This window comes from Rhipicephalus microplus, chromosome 3, assembly GCF_043290135.1.
Source record: "Rhipicephalus microplus isolate Deutch F79 chromosome 3, USDA_Rmic, whole genome shotgun sequence".
NCBI classification, from domain to species: domain Eukaryota; kingdom Metazoa; phylum Arthropoda; class Arachnida; order Ixodida; family Ixodidae; genus Rhipicephalus; species Rhipicephalus microplus.
Window position 1 is genome coordinate 258,903,911 of NC_134702.1, and position 19,567 is coordinate 258,923,477.

Consider the following 19,567-nt stretch of genomic DNA (forward strand, 5'->3'; position numbering starts at 1 on the left):
AACGCGGAAGGGATCAGGCAGCGAGGCGTGGTGACGCCACTGAACATTTCTAGTACACTCTAACTTTGCTCAGGCCCCAGATCGCACCGAAACACTGTTGTTATACCTCTTTAAAATATATGTTATTGCTTGGAACATTTTCAGGCTATAAGGCAAACGGGCAATATGTATTTCAACCACCTTCTTCCTTCCTCCGTGGTTTCAACAATTTCCAAAAGTGACGGAACCAATTTCCAAAAGTACATCTGTGTAGTTGCTCGACGTACTTCGTCACAGTAAGTAATTTGCACAACGAAAGTGCTGCTGTTTGTATCTTTATTTAACGTTGTTTCAATATATTTATGGCAGTTTTAATATTACATATTCATTGTTTAAACATAGAATAAAATGTATGATTCCGGTAATAATTTTCTTTTAAATGTCTGAATTGAAAACAAGCTTGACGCATGGCAAACTTTTTTGCTGTATGCTAGGTCTAAAACGAAATAAGTTAAAAGATATTGTGGTGGGACGGCTGTGTTCTCACCTAGCCGTTCTCTGTTTTTTTTTTTAAATAGTAGTCAGGGCTAACAAGTTATAGAACATGTGTGTGTGGCTGCAAGCCACCGGTGATTGTGACTAAAAAGCCCGTAACTCTGAGCCAAGCGGTCACTGCACGCTAGTATTTTAGCTTGTTGAAGAAGTCATTTACGTTATTCATTACTCGTATTTCTTGCATGTATGATATGTTATTACTCACTCGCTCTTGCAACGCAGGTTGTTTTCGATCTTTTATTTTATGTTTTGTTTTTTTTTGCGCACGCACAGCTACCAAATTAACGTACTCGAACTTTAGCACCAGAACATGGCCCCGTTGATGCCGTTTCAAAGATCATTTCTTGCGTTTCCTTGTTGCCCCATCCACTAACGCAGCTTTTAACGATGGGCGAGCTTTACTCCACACCTCATCAGTTAGGTTGAGCATACTTTAAGTGGCCTGCGTGCAAATACAGCGCAATAACTACCGCGCGTAGCAGACGCCCCTCACTTTCCACGCGCGAAAAGCCCACGGGTGCCACGGGTATGGCGCAGCAGCGGCGCGGCGCGGAAGCTCACCGCAAAGCGTCCACGCGGGAGCCGGCGCTTTGGACACTCTTCATACTTTAGGTCACTCTAATGCAGGTGGCTGCATATAAAACTGTGGCGGGACCTTAGAGTGAGCTGGTGGGCAATACTGATAGTGCTCCAGGTTTCTGGAAACTGCGAACATATGGAAACGGTAAGCTTCATTTTATGCCACATTATGGTGGTACGTGGCACGTGCCGTACTTGTTTCGCTCTAGTTTTCATCTCTTGTATGTTCCTTGTGCACACCTTTACTGTTGACGTCATTACTATTCACTTTAACAGTGCAACTGCGAATAGTAGGTACGTGTATCATTACTGTAATTGTTATGCATGGTCTGTAATTATGCCCAGGATAGTGTATGTATGACCATTCATTGCGATGTCCGTACGCGTGCACTGCTGTTGCTGCCTGGTGGGGTCGGCCCCCTCGTCCTGACTGCGGTTTGGGCGCGATGTAAATAAACCTTGACTGGATTGCGATCTGCTTTTGTTTGTATTTGTTTGAGCGCTTTCATTTACGCGTTCCTCAGCTATTTGGAGTTGGTGTCTAGTCAGTGTCAGTATGCGACTTTCCTTGTTGGGCCACTTGACCACATGTTGTCGTTCTGCAGTTATTGAAGCAGAAGTCACTGAACGAGTGTGGTTGAAACCATAGGCGTGCGTAGGTTCCCGTTCAGGGGGGGGGGGGGGGGGGCGAAGGTTCATCGCATCGCCCCCCCCCCCCTCCCTATCATGTCAATGTATGGGCCGGACAGATTTTGCGCCTCCCCTCTTAGGTGACAAAGAAGGGCCCCGCCCTCTAGTCAATGTATGAAGCAGATTTTGCCCCCCCCCCCCCTCTCTGGCCCATCGTCCGCACGCTTATGGTTGAAACAACTGCAGTATGCACTCAATGGGACGGTCCACTGTCTGAGAGAACGTGCGAGTGCGCGCAGCTGGCGCTTGCCGCTGTGAATTCGTCGCCACTTCTTAACAATAAAAATAAGATAATAATCTGGTAATCAGCAGGCAGAATAAATGGTGTGCTATCCCAGCTGGAAAACATTTCCAGTCCCGGCCGGATTATAACACAGGAAATAGTTTCCAGCCAGATTTTTTCTGGTCGGAAATGGAAGCCATTCTGGCCGGGAATAGAAATCCTTTCAGCTAGAAACGAGAGCGGTTCTTGCTGGAGATAGAAGTTGTTCCAGCCGGAAACTTGAAATTTTCCTGCAGGAATTCGCAGTCGTTCTGGCAAGAAATCGGGGGCACTATAAATCAAAAAGCATGATGTTCCCAAGGAAAAAGTGCCTTTTCTGATGCAATAAGGAGGCTATGTTTTAGCAAAATATTTATCGCCTTCAATATTGTTCTTTTGTAGGCTTCATATTCTCTTCTTTATACTTTTCGTAGCACATTGGCAGCCACAGTCACGTCTCGGTGCTTGGTCTTGCTCCACTAGGCCAGGTATTCTTTAGAAAAAAAAAAAGTGAGAGATGGAATGCCAAATAAACAAAAACAAAATAAAAATTCACCGCATTCGCTCAAGAAATTAAGCAACTCAACTAGGGGCATAGGCGAATTATTTTCGATGGGAGGGAGAGTACCTCCTTAATCTGTAGGAGAGGCCGAACCAGACAATGTGGTTGAGGGTTATATGGTGCCCTGTATGCCACGGCAAAACAATATGGAGGGGGGGGGGGGCATCGCCCCCTGGGTATGCCACTTATGCTCACTGTTTCCAACTTTATTTTTTGGGGGTATGAGACGATTATTTATATCGAGCTTAGAGGCCAACTCCGGCGGTTTTTTGACCATGTCAAGGTGTTATGGTGTTTCTATGTTCCTGAGACACCTTGTCACGAGCTCAATAGCTGAAATGCTCAGGAAATTTGAAAATAACTTTTAATAAGCAAGCATGTGCAATACCGAAACCCAACCGAGCGCCATGTCTGCGTATGATGTACCATTTGGTAGAGCCGGAGCCCGTATACTGATTCCGCCGGCACAAAGTATGTAAACTGTGAAAGCCAGTCCAGCGAAGCACCAGCCAAACACCACAGAGGAAGAAAAAAAAAAAAAAACATTCCCATACTATAGCCGTGCCAAACCCCACCGCCGTCGCCTTGTGGAAAGCACAATAAACGCTGTAGTGGCCAAAGTAGCGATGTCATCGGCTGTGTCAATTTCGTTGACATGCTAAACATGACGTCACACAGACAGTGTTGCCAATAATTCTGGCAAGCGAGGTGAGGTTTCCGAGGCAATCTTTAAAATTCATTTTCAAATGATCAGTGCATCACTCAAACCTGTGATTTGTCATAAAGGACTAAAATGTGCGAAGGAACATACCCAGCGAATTTCATTGAAATTCATTGGCCTCGAAAAATCGCCGAAGTTGGGCTTTAAACTTCTTCGAAGAGGCATCATATGGATTAACTCGAACATATGTTACTAGTGACGCTTGTTGCATAGAGGCATGCACATCATAAACAAACCGATCACTTATATATAATTGCATACAGGCAGGTAGCATGACAGCATGATTAATGAAGCCCATGAACATTCGGGCCAAACGTTCACTTGTACTTGGAATATATAAGTGGAACACTTACCTCTAATTTGAAGAATAAGAGTAAAAAAAATCTTTGTCTCTTAGTCGGCGCTCATGTGACCAATACATTGTACACAGTACGGCAATAAAAACCACTGGAACATGCTGGGCATCACTTACAACAGAGATAAAGTTGAATAAACTATAGCTGTTTCATGTAACATTCACATAGGGACACCTCACAAAAATGACTAGCAAGCACCGAACGCACAGATGCACAGATCGTGCTACGACTAGCCGCCATGTGCTGTATGAAAATGCGGCGTCTTAATCATATATTCGGTAAATTGAACCACTGCATTTGATCATTTTTCTATTAAAATTTTAAAAATACAATTTTTTCATGTAATATTTATAATATAATCTAGGTTATTGTTTTTCAGTAATGTCAGAAAGCACCGAGAAATGATGCGGGAATAGTGCTAGGGAAATGTCAACGAAAATTGGCAGTGTGGTGTTGTTCATGGCCGCTGTGGCCACTGCATCAGCGAGAGCAAACTAGTACGTGAAGTGCTAGTCGATCGTGGCAATGAATGCTGAACCTTGAAAGTGAAGCTCTTTTTCTTAAGGAATTCCCTGCTATATTTTTGTTTAAAACATTAGCTGTTGGTGCAACGGCTGAATGAGCAATTGAGCAAGCAAGTGGTTGGATGTCTGCAGTTGTAGCATTAGTAAAACCGTGTCGATGGGGGCACATCTCTGGAGTACCGTAAAGGTAAAATAAAAGTACATTTTACCCCTGGCTTAACTTTTTTTCTCGGCAAACCCAGCATTATAGGGCACTCAAGATCAAGACCACATTTGCGAAATCGGACTATCGGCTGTGTGATGGAATATTTTAAGTCATCTTTAGGTTAATGTGCTCTCAGTTGTAGAGCAATTTTTTTTTGTAGCTGGATCATTTTTGTCAACTTTATCACTGACTCTGCACAAACAGTATAACTTCTTGCTGAGCAAATTATTTCCCAACTGAAGCTGGAAAATTTTCCCACTGGAGATATAACTTCTCATGGAGAGTGGAAAACTTCTAGCTGGAAATGGCTTTCCAGCTGGGAATCATTTCCATTTCCAGCCTGGAAATACCATCCCCTGCTGGGAATAGATCACATTCACAGCTGGAAATGCTGTTTCCAGCAAGAAACGGAAAATTCCCAGCCTGACGAGCCATTTCCTGCCAGAAACCTGGCTGGAAACTCCATTTCCAGCAGGAAAATCACAACCCATTGTCATGTGGGATGTTTGTTCTTGTGCGATGCGATTCCCTGCCATAGCGGCTGAGCTTCGATTTGGACAAAATGCAATGTGTTTTTCTCGGAAGTTGCTCGCACAGAACAGAACACACTTGGATGTGGTGGTGGGAGATCCGTTTATTCCGACTCAGGATTGCAGCTCCAATTGTGGAATAGCACCCGAGTTGGCCTGTTCTGCTCAAACCAGCCGGCTGCTTTTGATAAGAGACAAAGGAATCGATGCCCAATGTGGCAAGCATAGCGAGCCTGTCCTTCCGACCGCAGAAAAATAGATTGTCGCTAGCGTGTGCCGAGCGCTGAAATAGCTGGCAGAAAACGTAGGGCATAAAAAACCGGCCTTGCGATTCTACTTCACATTTCCAAATATCGCCGGCAGTTGGTGAACCGTGTGCTCGCGTGACCCCTACTAGCTAGAGGATGGTGCTTTACATGCATGCGTTGTGTGTTGGCCACCTCTTGCATGCACGGTAAGCTTTATTCCTGCGCTGCTCACATTCCGTTCTTGGGAGTTTTCATACCACCTGTGTACGCTCGTGTGCTCTTCCCCACTGAGCTGGGAAACACTCGCACTGCAGAGGTACTCGCGCACACCTCAACTGCACTGACATGTAGTCAAGCTCCAAGTGCCATCTCCAAGTATTATCCAAGTGCCATGTAATGCTTGTGCCTCTAAGCAGTTTTGGAAAAATGTAGGCCGTCCTTGCACGTTGGCTTGAAGTAGTAGCATATTTTCGAATTCACTGTGCAGCTGACCACAGGCCAGCCTCCAACAATGACACCTTCTTATGAGCTTATGACTGGAGACCAGACGGAAGAACTGAAGAGGCCTCCAGCTGAATCTAAGCAGCTGGTCAGCTCTTTGCTGACATAGGGCAACCACTGAAGGTGAATGCTTCCTCATTTGTGGAGAAAATATCCTTCGATCCGTGCTAAGGTCGCCAGATTGATTGCCTTTTCACAATGAGCATTGAGTGGGTGAATCTGTTCAGGTCAATTTTTAAACAAGTTTTCTTTGTTAACTCATCTCGTAGTGCAAAGAAAAAAAAACATTGGAAACAGGATAAGCGAGCGGACGAAGGGATCGTGCGTGCAATATATATATATATATATATATATATATATATATATATATATATATATATATATATATATATATATATTTTTGCATTACGTAATCAGTTATGCATTACCAATACCCCTGTCCAACTTCATACTCTTGTTTCTTCGGCAACTCTGTTCAAGTGGACCCTTCCAGCAATAACTGGCCCAGGTGAACAGTTTTTTTAAATTTATTTGAGCATACTGTTGACCCACATTTGTGAATCATTATAGGGAAGGAGTACATAAAAGTAACAATTTGTATATAGAAAGCTCTCAAGTAATGTCAAGTGTCAAAATAACAACAAAAAAGAGAAATAGTCAGTAAATGTCAACAAAAACAAAAGAAAAAAATGGTCGAAATTGGCATGACAAAAAAAACGCAAAACATCAACACACCATCCAATGATTTTCAAGTAACATAGTTGTCAAGCAAATGTTCAGAAGCCTTTACCTCTTTGTACTCGGCAGTGTGTGCAGGTCGTGCATTCCATTTTTCGATAACACTTGGAGAAAAACGAATTCCGAAAGACGTTCGTGTGGGTGCCGTTTGTTCTAATGACCGCACTGTGATTTGGTCTTCTCTAAATTCTACCAGGTTCTTGTATGTACATACTTTTATCAATATCTGTTTACTCCTGGAGAATGTGAACTAATAATTTTATTCTATTCCTCTTTTGCCTGACCTCAAGCGATTCCAATTTACATATGCTTAGCATCTCGGTAACTAAGTTTGCTTTTTTTTTGTACCTTGAACATATGAATCTGGCTCCAAGTCTTTGGATTCTTTGCAGCTCATTTATTGGGCATTTTGGCCTAATAAATAAATTTAGTAGGCCTTTTTAGAGCTTACTCTAGAACAAGCCGAATAAAAGAGTTCTATGCCATCAATCTTTGGTTGCATTTTATAGTTTTATGCAAAGAAAACACAGCTTTTTGTGCGATGAATAATAGGCATTTTCAACTTTGCTGCTCCAGTTAAGCTCATTTGATATCACAACACTTCGATATCTAAAACTGCAGACATTTGTCGAAACTGCACTGCCCATTCTGGAAATCGAGAACTTTTACTTTCGTGTAATATGAGCAAAAGTGGTTTTGGCATAATTTATATATCCCACCAGGTATGAAGACTTTCAGCACACCGGTTACTTTTTGCCTGATCGATTTCACAGATAAGTGGAGCATAAATGAAGCAGTCATTGGCAAACAGCTATTACTACATAGTTGGTATAAATAAAAACAATAAAGGGGGCATAGCATAGACCCTAATAAGTACATACAAAAAGCTTGACAAAGAATTATAAACATGCACCACTTTCCTTTGTTCCGTTAGGAATTCAATTTGAAACACCATTATTGATACCAACCTGACTGAGCTTATAAAGCAGCTTACCATGCGGACCTTGTCAAACACTTTTTCTAGAGATCGATGTAAATCGTATTAGTTTGTGGCCTGTGAAAATTCATCAACAGTTTCGATAAGTTGTGTAGCCGTGGATAGACCCCTTCTGAAGCCATGCTGATTGGCACAAAGCAGCTCTTTTGTTTCCAGAAAACAAATGTGTTTAGTGATTGCCTGCTCCTTTGATCTTGCAGCATGTTAAGGCCACTTTTGAAAATGGCTATAAGAACAGAGCAATGCCAACCTTGTAGAATGGAATAATTGCATAACAATTGTTAAAAAATAATTACCAGCATGAAAGACACCCACTCAGCGTATCGCTTTGAAAGTACCGCTGGTATTGCATAGGGGCCACAGGCTTTCTTTCGATCTTAGTTGAACTGTCGTTCCCACAAGCCCTCCTGATGAAATGAAAGAGGCTACATAGGACTTGCTCAGTAATATTCATTTCGTCTGGAATGAACTTTGTGCACCTCTAATAAAGATTGAACGGAAAAACTTTAGACCATCTGCTATCTGTTGTGTATCTGCTACAGGACCACCTTCTATACTTATCTGGTTTATCTTTGATTTCTTTGCTCCCAAAAAATGCCAGAATTTCGGGGGCGAGCTTTTAAGGAGGGTTCTTTGAGTCTCATTGAAGAACTTTCTTTTTAATTCTGATAATGCTGTTTTTAGGGTACTGCGCACTAGAACAGTGCACGGGCAGGGCCGGGTAAGGCATTGTTGGATCGGACCGAGGTTGCGCTCGTCGGTCCTGTGAGCGTCGGGCTCAGGTCTGGTTTGGGCCTAGTTTAGGCCCGGGGCTCATACATATAGCTAAAATAGTGTTGTACAAGGCTTAGCTTTGTTGTTTGAACTTATTATTCAGCCTATTTCGTTGACTGAAACGCTGACGCCTTTTGAAATAAAGCAAACTGCATCATTAGAACATGCCTGACACACTTGAAGTGACCTTCCGCATGGGCATTAGCTCTGTAGAAAGTTGCCTTTTTCTTTACCTTTCACCTCTTTTTTTTTTTCCACCATAGTCGCAGCTTTTTCATTTCTTCCACACATCTCCTTCTCCTTTATTGTCGTTGCCTCGAGCTGCAAGCCTGGAACCTCAGCTGCGAGCCGCAGATAGCCAGACTTTGCTCCCATGCTCGCACCGAGGCTTTCGGCGACTAGGCAACTCACTCTCGCGCTTTCGGTCCCTGCAGGGGATAGCGCTCTGGACATCTGAAATGTCCCATTCGACGGAGGACGCTAAAGAAGCCGCCAGTTGGTTCATTTCGGCACTCCAATAGAGAGTTGTTTTGGACGCCCTTAGGCCTGCCTTAATTTAAGACAACACTTTCAATGATCGAAGGCATAAAGATGATTAGATAAGAATCTTCAGGGTGCAGCGAAGACGGTGGCTCGTTCGCTAACAGATGAGGCTCGATTTGACACTGTGGTGGCGGCAACTCTGGAAAAAGGGTTGGTCAGAGAACCTTCTCATTTTAATTGTGAAAACGTAGTGTACGCTGGGGACATTTGCCTGCCAAGGAGTCGCCATGACAGTTTTAACCTATGCAACACTACCCAGGCTGCTGTATTCCTCCAAGAAGCACCTAGAGCATTTTTTTAAAGACGATAGGGTTTCTTGGAGTACTTCGACGTAAAAATTTGATCTGTCTCTCTGTCTTTCTGTCTTTCTCTTGTACATTTGTCTGTTTGTCCGCCATAGCAATACCTCGAACGGCATCAAGAGATACCCCAAACGGCCAACCCCATCTGCAGCGCCCACCAATATTGCTCAAGTTTCAGCGTTCATACTTCTGTGATTGTCAATGAAAAAGCAATTATTGTGCATATCTGAGGCACCATAACAACATGTCAATATTTTGTTTGACCTTATACTAAGAGAAGGCACACATAAATAATTGTGAGGACTGTAGCGTTTCTTATGCTGCGTTGACAGTGCAACGCGATGCTCAAAAAGGCAAGCGTTTCCAACGTTTTGCCAAGACGACAAAATGGCGGCACCTGCCCGTCGCTTTGCGTTCTACACCTTATCGCCTTCGAGACAGGCACGCATCTTCCTCTGTAGGCGTGCACAGGCCTTCTTTCGTTTTCGAAGATAGATAGCGCTCGTGTCTAACGTACCTTGATGCGCTAGTTCGCCTTCGCTTCACGTATCGAGACTCTCTAATGCAGTGCTTCCAGAATACAATTCATCGATTTTCTCAAGCAGAACACCAAATAAACGTTTTGTTCACTCTCTCCACACGCAAGGATATCGTATTTTGACTACATTTGCAGTGAAACAAATACGGGGCTAATTTTTTAATTTCACTAAATTGTGCAATGAATCAAGCTTGCGAAAGCCTTGATCGTTGTTCTCGACAGCCCCAGCTTGCATGCAATTTATGTAGGCTTAAGCTATAAATTTTTGTTATTTTTTGTATACTTTATGGGGTTTTATATTTTGTAGTCGTTCTTTGAAATGCAAAAATAAAACTGCTTGGTTTGCACTAAGTTCATGAGACAGCCAGCAATGACTTCAGTTATAGTTTATATTACCCTGCACTTATCTCGCAAAATGTTACGAGCGTAATTAACCAAGACTATTACCTAAAGCTAGTGAAAGTCGTGACACTGAAAGAAGTTGTGAAAGCATTCTAGAAAATATCTTATTTGGTGCAGGTATCTTCACAGTAACTGAAAATCGGACAGTGCCTTGTTTATGCTCAAGGCATAATTAGCTGAAACGGGCCCCGCCAGGCCGGGCCCAAACCTTTTGAGTCCGGGCCCAAACCTTTTGAGTCCGGGCCATGTACAGGCCATATTGAAAAACACGGGGCTGGGTTCGGGCGAGCCGCAGGGTGGCTTTTTGGGCCGGGCTGGTCTCGTGCAGGGCTCTATTGTGCACCTGTGCTAGTTCAGTTGACTTCTTTGGCGGCCTGCGTAGATTTTTATTCTCCAGTTCATGTGAAAAATATGGCCAGTTATCGATGGATCTTGCTGTTTCTTTTATATCGATTTGTTACAAATATCTCTATGCAATGACACATTTAAATTGCTCCCACAATTCCTCAACTGTTTCTGAGTGAGAGGCAATTTAAAGTGCAATAAACAATAAATAATGGTTCAAAGTAATCTAAGATCAAAGTATCATCCACTTTTTTGTAATTTTTGACCAACAATCGCTCTTTAGGCCCCAAGTCACCACAATGCTTGCTTATCAAGTTCAGTATGTTCACTGAAATTGTGTTATGGGCAGATAAGCCCTCCAGCATGGACAGGCTATAATCTTCAATCCTGGTGGACACAAACACCAAATCTAATACTGATCGAGATTCAGGTGCTGTTATTAGGTAAGCATTAACAATCTGCCTGAAATTGTGAAAAAAGGCGATCTCTAATAACTTATTTGCACTCGTTATCTCAGTGTGTTGACTAAACAGAGCCTTCCTATCAATGTGTCTTAACTTAGTCGCCAGCCAATATTGGTCGAGTGGTACTAGTTGCATGAGTGCAAAGAAATTCATTAAGCTCATCCAAAAAAAATTTAGGTGAAGTCACCGGTGGCCTGCAAAAACACCAATGTGGTACGCAATGTTTTTAGGAGATATTAGGGGCGAATCTCCTCTTAGGCTAACCTTGTCCTGCGTCTATGCAACCGAGAGAAGAGATGAGAAAAAAAAAAAGGCAGTATCTCTCGAACAGTATAGTACTAAATGGTGCCGTCTCGTAGAAGTACATACAAACTGCTGTTGAGTGAGGATATTCTAGATGGCACTGTACCACTACTCTCCGATTGGCTTCTGCACGGGTTGTACCTAGGTGCACGAAGGAGTGTCTCCCTCGGTCTCCTGGATAGTCGCCGTACGTTGTGAATCGTTGGTGGGGCATGATTGAAGCAGAGAGGCAGGTGCATTGAAGACGGTTGTGCTCGACTTCTTTGGGTCGCGTCTTGCTGGTGCTACCTGCGCATTGCCTGCATTCTCGAATGCGATTGGACGCATGGACGTGCATGCATGGACTGACGGAGGTACGCATGGACAGACCGACGGACAGATGGACAGGCAGGCGTATAGATGGATGGATGGATGGACCCATGGATGGGCGTATGGATGGACGAATGGACAGAGGCACGGATGGACGTACAGATGCTTCGCCCCACTCATCGCCATTCACTCCGTGAATATGTGATTTTTTTTACACCCACTGACTTCGACATATTCCTGTCCACCATTATGGCCCGAACACAATCCTTCATAATAATAGCAATGACCCACCGGGTGCATCTCTGTCACATCTGAACATAATACAATCATTGGTAATGCAGGTGCTTAATCAAGTTTTTGTTAATAACACATGGTGACTCGCCAACAGCAATATGTATTCCAGGTCAGCGATTTTATTAACAATGTTAAGAGCATTAGAAAGAATCGAGCATAGCTATGCTTGAAGGGCTTATTCTTTGTCGAATGCTGCAGTGAGCCAAGCTTAGAACTTGTGCCTCCATGACTTTTGTATGGGTGGTACTGATATGGACAATGTTCATTTTGAACTGTGTCCCACTCTTAAAGCTGCACGTCTATTTTAATGTGGTCACCGATCAGAGTTGTCTTTTTGCCATTTGCCCTGTCTGCAGCGGCACTCTCATATAATTTTCGCAAACTGAGGCATTTTCGTGCGCATAATCATTGCTGATGCTGGTTGAGCTCCTTTTCAACTTTTTGCAATTATGCAGCACACTTTCCTTTTAGGGGCTGTCATAAAAGTTGATTATTATTGGTTGACATGTTGTGGCCTCTTTTCTCCTGATTTGGTGGATTTTTTTGTATTGATGTTACTTCAATGCCCAGCCACTTTCCAAAATGTCGCCCACAACAACGTCCTCAAATTGGACTCGGATTCTTTGTACTGCTCTTCAGCACCAAAAACTAGAAGATTTCTTCTTTTGCTACCATTTTTAATTATGTTAACCACTCAGCCTGGTAAATTACAGTCTTTTTGAGGTGATCAAATTTAGCTCTCATTTGCGGGACTACTTGAAGAATATCGGACAGTCAGTCCGTTTCGTGGTTCAGGGCCGAGATTTACTCTGTAATAGCTTCCAGCCTACAGTCTGATTTAGCCTGGTTGTCTAAAATAGTCTGCAACATCTGTTCTATTGGTGGCCTGATATTCTCCTCAACGACTCCCAATTTCAGCGATAATATCATCATAGGCAATCAGTATAGCACAACATCGCCAATAGCGGGGCTAAACCTTCAGAAATATATCATCCCTACGGTAGAAAACAGTGCGACCCCAAGAAATAACCAGAAAGAGCAATTATAGCCATACCCCCTCAGGGGCATATGTGCAAGTAGGCGTTTGGTGCGTAGCGACACCACGGATCCAACCTAACAGGGGGTTCCTCTGGACCCAACCTAACGTGCCGTGGCAGGGTGGTTGGACCTTTAAGCCCCCCTCCTCCCCCCTCGTAAGAGGCAACACACCTCTTTGGCCCCGGCTTCACGTAAACGACACAGAAGGCGACAGCTTAGAAGACCAGGCAAACCACCTAGCAGCACACTTCAAGCAAGTTTCCAGCTCGTCACACTACTCTCAAGAGTTCCAACGGTACACAACAAGGGTGGAGAAGCAGGAACTAGATACCAAATGTACAAAATACGAGGCATACAACCAACTTTTCTCCCTAGATGAACTATAGGCATCTTTAAACTGCTGCAGCACTTTTGCTCCTAGATGTGACCATGTGGTCTATAAAATGTTGAAGAACCTGCCTCTCCAAACGCAAAAAACCTTACGTTAGCTCTACAATGCCATCTAGATTTCTAGCGACATTACTTTGAGCTGAAAAGATGCCGTTGCCATTCTCATTTTGAAAGAAGACGAGGAGCCATCCTCCATTACGAGTTGCAGGCCCATCGCACTGACAAGCTGCCTGTGCAAGCTTTTTGAAAAGATGATAAATCGCCGACTCGTATACTTCCTTGAAACTGACAGCCTACTTGATCCGTACCAATGCGGGTTTCGAGAAGGCAGATCCACCATACCACCTGGTACGTATCTAGGCACAGATCCAAGATGCTTTCCTCCATAAGCAATTTTTCCTATTGGCCTTTCCCAATATGGAAAAAGCCTACGACACTGCATGGCACTTTGGCCTATTGCGAGACCTCTCATACTAAGGTGTTCGAGGTAATATGCTGAACATAATTCAAAGTTATCTGTCCAATTGCACTTTCCGTGTCCGAAAGGGGAATGTTTTGTCTCAAACTTTCGTACAGCAAACGGGAGTGCCGCAAGGTGGTGTGCTGAGTTGCACACTTTTTATTATAAAAATGAATACCTTGAACGCCTGCATTTCACAAATCTTGCTCTATTGCACATATGTCGACGACGTGCGGATTGGTTACAAATCATGCAATCTCGCAATGTGCGAGCGGCAAGTTCAACTTGGCTTGAATAAGATAACAAAGTGGGCCGACGAGAACGGGTTCACCCTTAGCCCACAAAAGAGCACGTGCATTTTATTTTCAAGAAAGAGAGGTCTCCCTCCGGATCCGGACATCGCCCTGCACGGTCGGAGGCTACCAGGGAAATCTGAGCAAAAATTTTTAGGCATTATTTTAGACAAGAAACTAACATTCATCTCACACATAAAACATCTCAAAAACAAGTGCCTGAAAGCAATGACTTTAAGGTTTTATTGAGGACATCATGGGGCAGTAATAGAAAATGCCTGATGAATCTCCATAAAAGCCTTATATGCACACATCTAGATTATGGGGCGATCATATATCAGTCCGCAGCATCAAGTGCCCAGCAAATGCTTGACCCTATCTACCATTTGGGCATCTGCCTTTCTACAGGTCCCCACAGGGGCGTCTGCGCAAGCAGATGTTTGGTGTGTAGCGCCACGGACTTGAGCTAACGGGGGGGTTTCGACCCCCTCCCACGCCTAGCCGTGCGGGGCTTTGCCGTGTCCGGGGAAAAGGGGATCCTGGGGGTTGAGCCAATGCTGGGTGATTAAACCTTTAAGGCCCCCCAGTGGCGGCAATGCACCCCTTTGGCCCCGGCTTCACGTAGACGGCACCCCCGGACTGACCCGCCCAGGGGGAATCGGCAGTCGCCTTTTCCTGTCTCCACCTCACATCTTCGTCTTTTCTCTTACTTTAAATCTTTCTGTCCTTTACTCACTTCCATTGACTTCCGTGTTTCCTGGCGGCAAGGGTTAACCCTGTGTGGCTATCCTACCTTGGATACACCATATTCGGTTATAGTGGTGGCGTACAGCTGGCGTCTGCAGGGCCTGTACTTACAGACCCTGCAGCATCCCCTTGTAGGACTCCATGGTGGGTGGCTGGCGCCGCTGCTGAAAGTAAACATTTACATATGGCTAGTTCCTTCCCCCACTCCCTGATCGCCCTCAGAAAAGAGGGCGCACCGATGAAGTCTTCCAGTTTTTTGGTCACTAGAAAGTATTTTTTCCTCGATTCCACGTTATCCACACTGACACACCCGGCAAATCAGTGCGAACACTTTCACCTTTTCTAGTTTCAAAGTCTTTGATGGAAATCTTTGGCCCAGGATATAAAGCATCGAGAATGGCAAGTGGTGACCTCTTGTTGGAGCTCCGCGACCAGAAACAATATGAGAGACTGCCTAATCTAATGAAATTCGGAGATGCCAAATTAATAGTAACTCCACACCGAACCATGAACACCACCCGTGGCGTTGTTTCAGATGATGACCTGTTAGGGCTGACGGAGGCTGAACTACTGGAGGGTTTTAGTGAACAGAATGTCAGCAACGTCAAACGAATTAGGATGAGGCGTGATGGCAAAGTAGTTCAGACTAAGCACCTGATACTTACTTTCAGTTCAAGTGTACTGCCCGACTCCGTTAAGGCTGGTTACATCAAGCTTCGAGTGAGGCCATATATACCTGTTGTGTCTTCGCGGTTTCTGTGTGTGTGTGTGCGGGCGCACCTGTTGACGCCTCAGCTGGCCGCCTGCACCACATCAGACTTTTTGCTACTACCACGTGCGCATCGTTATCTGGCTAACACTACGCTGCCTATAAATACGTTATACACTTTTGAATAAACATTCTTTTCATTCTGCTGACTACGTTGACACATTGCTGGTCCGGCGCTGCTATGCGCACACCATGGCTATGCTACAGTGGCGACGAGGATGTTCACCACCCATGCAGTGAAAGATGACCCTGAACCTGACACTACGAAAAATCGAGCAACCAAGGCGATCATGGCTCACCACCAGCTTCCGGAATTCGAAGAGAGCAAAGATAAGTGGACGCCATACCTTATCAAAGTCGAAGCATACTTTGAAGCGAATGCCATTGAAGACTCGACTAAGAAAAGAGCATTGCTGGTTGCTGCCTTAAGCACGCACACGATACAAGTGCTGGCAGGGAAGGTGGCTCCACGCAAGCCGAATGCGCTGACTTATGAAGAAGTCGTGGCAGTGTTGAGTGAGCACTACGACCCCAAGCGACACGTAATCACAGAAAGTTACAGGTTTTTCAGTCGGTGTCAAGCGGAGGGTGAGCCCATTAATGAATTTCTGGTCGACATTCGCTGAATAGCTGATAATTGCAATTTTGGCAGTGCATTAAATCGCATGCTACGAGATCGCATTGTGTGTGGTGTCCGGTCAAATGCACTACAGAAGCAGCTACTTGCGAAGCAGGAATTAACATTAGAAGACGCTGAAGCGATGGTCCTTTCAGCTGAAGCTGCAGATAGTGGCGTGAAAAACATGAACGGATCTGGATTGACACCAGTGTTAAAAGTACAAGCGTATCAGCAGAAAACACCGCAAGACGAGAGACGGAGGGCTACACGTCAAGAATGCTCAAGGTGCAGTAGTGCAAAGCACAATGAGAGCGGTTGCACCTGGTCTAACGCTCGCTGTTATCGCTGTGGAGGACGCGGTCACCTTGCGAGGAAATGCTGAAGCCGCGGTCCTCACGAGCAAGGAACAGCAAGCAGGGCACAAACCAACGTTCTCACGGGGACGGAAGGTTCGACAGACGACGAACACGAAGCAGCGCACATCTGGGCCTTGGCCTCGGAACGGAAGAGTTGTCTGGTGCCACCAATTCGCCGAACGTTCTCTTGGTGTGGTGTGCAGCTTACCATGGAAGTTGATACTGGGTCGCCCGTTTGTGTTATCCCACGTCAACTGTACGAGAGGCACCGCGACCAATGGCCGAAACTGAGACCATCTAGTGTGAAATGATCCTGCTACACAGGACGACTGCCAGTGCTTGGGGAGCTTGCGCTCAGTGTTTCTCACAAGGGAGTGACGGCGGAGTGTGCGCTGACCGTGTTAGACTGTGCGGGACCAAGCCTCTGTGGTCGAGATTTAATTCAGCTGCTGAACGCCGCTGGTGCTCCGGTGGTTCGCGTTGCAGGAGACTGTGAGCCCACAGAACAAACGGGCAAGTCCAGTGTGAATAGCATATTCAACGACTTCAACGACGTGTTTTCCGAGGAACTGGGGCTCATCACAGGCCCTCCGGTCAGTCTGCACCTAAAAGAAGGTGCCGTACCTAAGTTCTGTAAGTCCAGACCCATTTCATATGCGCTACGCGACCGCGTGTCACTTGAACTTGATCGGTTAGTGTCCTTAGGCGTGTTATCACCGGTGGCACACTCGGAATGGGCGTCACCTATAGTCGTAGTTCTTAAGAAACACGGCGCAGTGAGAATCTGCGGTGATTTCAAGGCCACAGTGAATCCCGCGCGCGCCACTGAACAATATCCCTTGCCTATCATTGAAGATATGTTTGCGCAACTACACGATGGGGATTGTTTCAGCACACTGGATTTACGGGACGCATACAATCAAGTGGCACTGGATGAGTCGGCAAAGAAAATTTGCGTCATTAACACACCAAAAGGGCTTTTTTGCTACAACTGACTGCCTTTCGGAATAGCCTCTGCACCCGCGATATTCCAAAGAAAAATGGATGAGGTTCTAGCTGGTCTGGTGGGTGCACAAGCTTACCTTGACGACGTGCTCATTTCTGAAAAATCAAGCGACAGTGGTGAAAGGCTGAAAAACGTTTTGGAGCGGTTTCGAGAGAGAGGCGTAAAGTTGAGACACGATAAGTGCAAGCTGCGCAGCCCAGCAGTTACCTATCTCGGGCATCGCATCGATCGCGATGGGCTTCATCCGACAGAGAAAAACCTCGATGCTATCATGCAGGTGCAGAGCCCCCGTAATGTCAGCGAACTGCGGTCTTTTTTGGGAATGATCACGTTCTACGCGAGGTTTCTGCCTAACATGTCGACCACACTTTTTCCTTTGTATCAGCTGCTGGAAAAGAATGCGCGCTGGCACTGGGAACAGCCTCAAGAGCTTGCGTTTAAGGTTGCTAAGCAAAGCCTCAAAGCAGCCAAGGTTCTCGTCCATTTCGACCCTTTGAAGGAACTAAAACTTGAGTGCGACGCGTCGCCATACGGAGTGGGCGCGGTCTTGTTTCACACGATAGAAAACGTCCACAGGCCGATCGGCTTTCGCTCGCATACGTTAACACAGGCGGAGCGCAACTATTCACAGCTCGAGCGAGAGGCACTGGCACTGGTATTTGGCGTAACTAAATTCCGCGACTACCTTCTAGGTCGGGAATTTACCTTGGTGACTGACCACCAACCGTTGCTGGGCCTGTTGAGGTCAGACAGGCAGACGCCCAAAATGGCTGCTGCCCGGATCCAACGTTGGGCGCTTCAGCTGGGGGCCTACCGGTACCAGCTGCAGTACGCCCCAGGACGACAGATGCTGAATGCTGATGCCTTAAGCCGTTTGCCGCTGCAAACTACGGAAACTGACGAAGACGGTGAGCCACTCGAATATGTACTCTCGCTAAACCAGCTGAACAACGGTGTCGTGACAACGCGTGAGCTGAAGGCTTTCACCGCTTCGGATCCTGTCCTGGCAGAAGTCAAACGGTACATATTACATGGGTGGCCCAGACACTCCAACGGGCTGGCGAGGGACATACTGCCATTTTTTTACCGTAAGCTAGAGCTATCCATTGCACATGACCTTGTTTATTGGGGCAATAGGGTCATAATACCAGCCGAAGCAAGAGTGCAAGTGCTGCAGCTTTTACATGAGACTCACCAGGGTTCGCCGGCAATGAAATCTGTCGCGCGCTCTTCGTTTTGGTGGCCAGGCCTAGACAGAAATATTGAAGAGGTGTCTACTCAGTGCCAGAACTGTGTTCAAAATTTGCCGATGCCAACCACGGTGCCCGTTGTCAAGTGGCCGGAAACCGGCGAAAGGTGGTCCCGCATTCACATTGACTACGCAGGGCCGATCGGCGGAAAAATGATACTCGTCATAGTTGACGCCCACACGAAATGGCTCGAAGCCGTACCTCTGTCACATGCTTCAACGGAAACCACCATTAACTGCTTATGTGCCATTTTCAGCAGGTTTGGGGTACCACGCACAGTCGTGTCCGACAACGGGACTCAGTTTTCCAGCCATGATTTTGAGGAATTCGTAGCAAACAACAACATAGTGCACCTCCGATGTGCGCCCTACCACCCCCAGTCTAATGGTGCAGCGGAAAGGGCAATGCGTACTATAAAAGATGGCCTTCGAAAAATGAGGAGAGGAAAGCTAGAGGAGAATCTGATACGCTTGCTGTTTAACTATCGGAGGACGCCACAAAAGTGCGGTAAATCCCCAGCAGAGTTGCTCTTGGGTTACCAAATACGCTCACGGCTGGACACATGTTTTCCTCCAGCCCTTACAGGATCAAAAGAAGACCAAGAGGACTGGCTGCCGCTACCAGGAAGTGACGTATACGCCCGCAACTATGGTGCGGGGAGCAAATGGACGCTTGGCAATGTGAAGGCGACGTCTGGAGCGAGAATGGTGACCGTGAACATTCCGGACGGGGTCGTCCAGCAGCATGTTGATCAACTTCGCCCGCGACAGGGCTCGCCACCAGTAACAACTGCCACAAGTCCCAGCGAGTCAGACCAAGCAACGGAACCATCGCCTCCGGAAGCGGTAAACTCGAATGCAGGCATGTCTTCTCGGCTCATCCCTAATGATGCTGGTTCTGCACAACGTGCATCACCGA

The 19,567-nt window shown here is 45.8% G+C and overlaps 1 protein-coding gene across 14 annotated transcripts in view; it reads left to right on the forward strand.

Moving 5' to 3' along the window:
* The first annotated feature begins 1,140 nt into the window (after positions 1-1,140).
* Positions 1,141-19,567, forward strand: part of LOC119178128 (uncharacterized) — a 435,306-nt gene continuing 416,879 nt past the window's right edge. For 13 of the 14 annotated variants that reach the window (XR_012894531.1, XM_075890939.1, XM_075890937.1 and 10 more), the window contains exon 1: positions 1,141-1,258. Coding sequence is in view for 12 of the 14 variants with exons in the window: in XM_075890939.1 (XP_075747054.1) it covers positions 1,250-1,258 (9 nt within the window). In the remaining 2 variants the exon portion in view is untranslated. Of the gene's footprint in view, positions 1,259-5,698; positions 5,836-19,567 lie in introns of all 14 variants that reach the window. The other variant, XM_075890943.1, reaches the window with a different exon arrangement.